Raw genomic sequence first — 2,767 nt, forward strand, 5'->3', positions numbered from 1 at the left:
TTTTCAGATTCTTTCCCCTTATAGCTTATTACAAAATATTGAGTATAGTCCTCTGTGCTATATAGTAGGTCCTTGCTGGCTATCTATTTTATATATAGTAGTGTGTACATGTTATTTCTAATATTTCTAATAAGAGCTCAAATTTATCCAAACCCTTACTCCTAAATTTATCCCCAATCCACTATTAATTAGAATCAGTCCAAATTGTAAAATTTACATAATTTTAATTCAATCCTAAATTTGTCCATTTGTAACCTAACCCTGGCTTTACCCTAACTCTAACCCTAGTCTTAGCCATAACATGAACGCTAACCATATTCTAACCATAACCATAATTCTGATCCTTTCCTAATCTCTATCACAGCCCCGAAATAAATTAATCTTGGTCAAATTCTAACCCAACTATAGGATTTTAGGAATGAGCTCATGTATATGTTCTGGTGCTGCTTAGCCATTGTCCTGAGAGATGGACTACGTAGGCTAATAGGGAAGGATCTTTGCCTCACCAGATTCCATCCCATTCTGTGGCATGAGTGGGTTCTGAAGATGTTCTCTTGGGGTCAAGGTGAACAGAAGCAGACTCACTGGTCATGAAGGACCTCAGAAGAGCAAGAATCTAGAAACACCTGCAGCCAATACGGCTCTTATCTGGTGTTTCTGGGAATCATCCTCTTAGAAGTTCAAGTGGCAAATAAACTTAGTTACTGCACCTGGCGACATGCAGGAACTTCCATGTTTTGAACATCGAGGAACCTAAGGCAGCTCAACAGCAGATTAACTTGATCTTGATTCTGGCGCTGGGTCTAGATTACTCCAGGTTCCTGTCTCCTGTCTGTAAGCTTCAGTTTCTCCCCTTTTCTCCCTCTCAAACAATGACAAGAGACACCCAGCCAGAGGAACCTCCACCTTTACCCACAGTGACCTGGCCCGGGAAGAGCTCTCCTCATCTCTTCAGAGTCAGTCCTAACCAGCCTCTCGGACCTCGCACTCGTGCACCGGCCCCGGACAGCAGCAGTGCTTCCAGTTCCTTCTGAGCACCTCCTTGACCTCTTTGTTGCGGAGGCTGTAGGTGAGCGGGTTGAGAGCTGGGATGACGAGGGTGTAGAACACAGATGCCATCTTGTTGGTGCCCAGGGTGTAGCTGGAGCTGGGGCGCAGGTTCATGAAAATGAGTGTCCCATACAGCACGGCCACGGCCGTGAGGTGGGAGCCACAGGCAGAGGCTGCTCGCCGCCGGCCCTTGGCCGAGTGCATGCCGATCACGGCTCCGGCAATGAACCCGAGGACACGGCGATAGCCGACACGGTGGCTTTCTGGATGAAGGCACAGACGACGAAGAGGAGGAGTTCACTGAGACTGGTGTCGTTGCAGGAGACGGCCAGCAGTGGAGGGATATCGCAGAGGAAGCTGTTCACCTCCCGAGAGCCGCAGAAGCTCAGGCGGAAGGTGACGGTCGTGTGGACCACGGCACTCACTGCCGCACCCAGGCCTGATGCTGCCAGCAAGACCAGACACAGACGTCGCGACACGGCGGCGGTGTAAAGAGGGTTTCCGACGGCCACACCGCAGTCACAGGCCATGGATGTCAACGGGCAACACTTGGCATCTGCCAGCTCTGTAAACAAAAACATCTGGAGGGCACAGGCTGCATAAGGGATGGTGACGCAGGGCAACAGCTGGTCCACGAGCATCTTGGGACCGATGGCTGAGGAATAGCAGGCATCCAGCAGGGAGAAGTTGGCCAGGAAGAAGTACACGGGTGTGTGGAGCTGGGCGGCCACGTAGACTAGCAGCACCATGCCCACATTTCCCAGCAGGCTCACCAGGTAGACGGGCAGGAAGATCAGGAAGAGGGTCAGGTGCAGGTCCCAGCAATCTGTGATGCCCAGGAGGATGAACTCAGTAGGGGCACTCCTGGCCCAGGTGAAGTTCTCTGGCATCATCCTGCAGGACAGAGTCTGAGGAGAGACAAAGCAGGAGGGAGGTGAGGGAAAGGTTAGGACTATCACCTGTGAGAAAGCGCTTTGTACTGGGAGACAGGTAGACTTGGGTGTGAGTCCTAACTGTGTAACAAAATAGCGGTGTGACCTTGGACAAGCCATATCACCTCTCAAAACCTGTGTTTTTAGTGCTGAGAAGTCACTATCATTTAACCTTCATGAGAGTGGGAATCTTGCCTGTCTTATTCAATTTTGAATCCAGAGTTCTGAGAATATTGCCTGGCACATAGTAATTGCTCAATAAATACGGGCATACCTCGTTTTATTGCACTTGGCTTTATCATGCTCCACGGATGGTGTTTTGTTTTTTGCTCATGTTTTTGTTTTTTACAAATTAAAGGTTTTTGGCACCATTTTTCTGACAGCATTTGTTCACTTCATGTCTCTGTGTCACATTTCAGCAATAATCACAATATTTCAAACTTTTTCATTATTATATTTGTTATGGTGATCTGTGACCAGTGATCTTTGATGTTACTATTATGATTCACTGAACGCTTAGATGATGATTAGCATTTTTAGCAATAAAGTGTTTTAAAATTAAGGTATGTACACTGCTTTTTTTAGACATAATGCTATTGCACACTTAATAGACTACAGTATAGTGTAAACATAACTTTTATACGCACTGGGAAACCAAAACATTGGTGTGACTTGCTTTGCTATATTGGCTATATTGCATTTGTCTGGAACTGAACCCACAATATCTCCAAAGTCTGCCTGAATTTGTTAAATGCATGAATGATGAATAGGATAGTAGTTGGTGT

General features: G+C 46.9%; 1 protein-coding gene across 1 annotated transcript; it reads right to left on the minus strand.

Annotated features, from left to right (window-relative positions):
* Positions 1-963: 963 nt before the first annotated feature.
* On the minus strand, positions 964-1,943 carry OR5C1 (olfactory receptor family 5 subfamily C member 1). Its single transcript, XM_068553958.1, is given in 2 exon segments — positions 964-1,283; positions 1,286-1,943. Coding segments are annotated over 2 exon segments (978 nt in total).
* Between the last annotated feature and the right edge of the window lie 824 nt (positions 1,944-2,767).

The sequence above is a fragment of the Eschrichtius robustus genome, chromosome 10, assembly GCF_028021215.1.
Source record: "Eschrichtius robustus isolate mEscRob2 chromosome 10, mEscRob2.pri, whole genome shotgun sequence".
In the NCBI taxonomy this organism is placed as follows: domain Eukaryota; kingdom Metazoa; phylum Chordata; class Mammalia; order Artiodactyla; family Eschrichtiidae; genus Eschrichtius; species Eschrichtius robustus.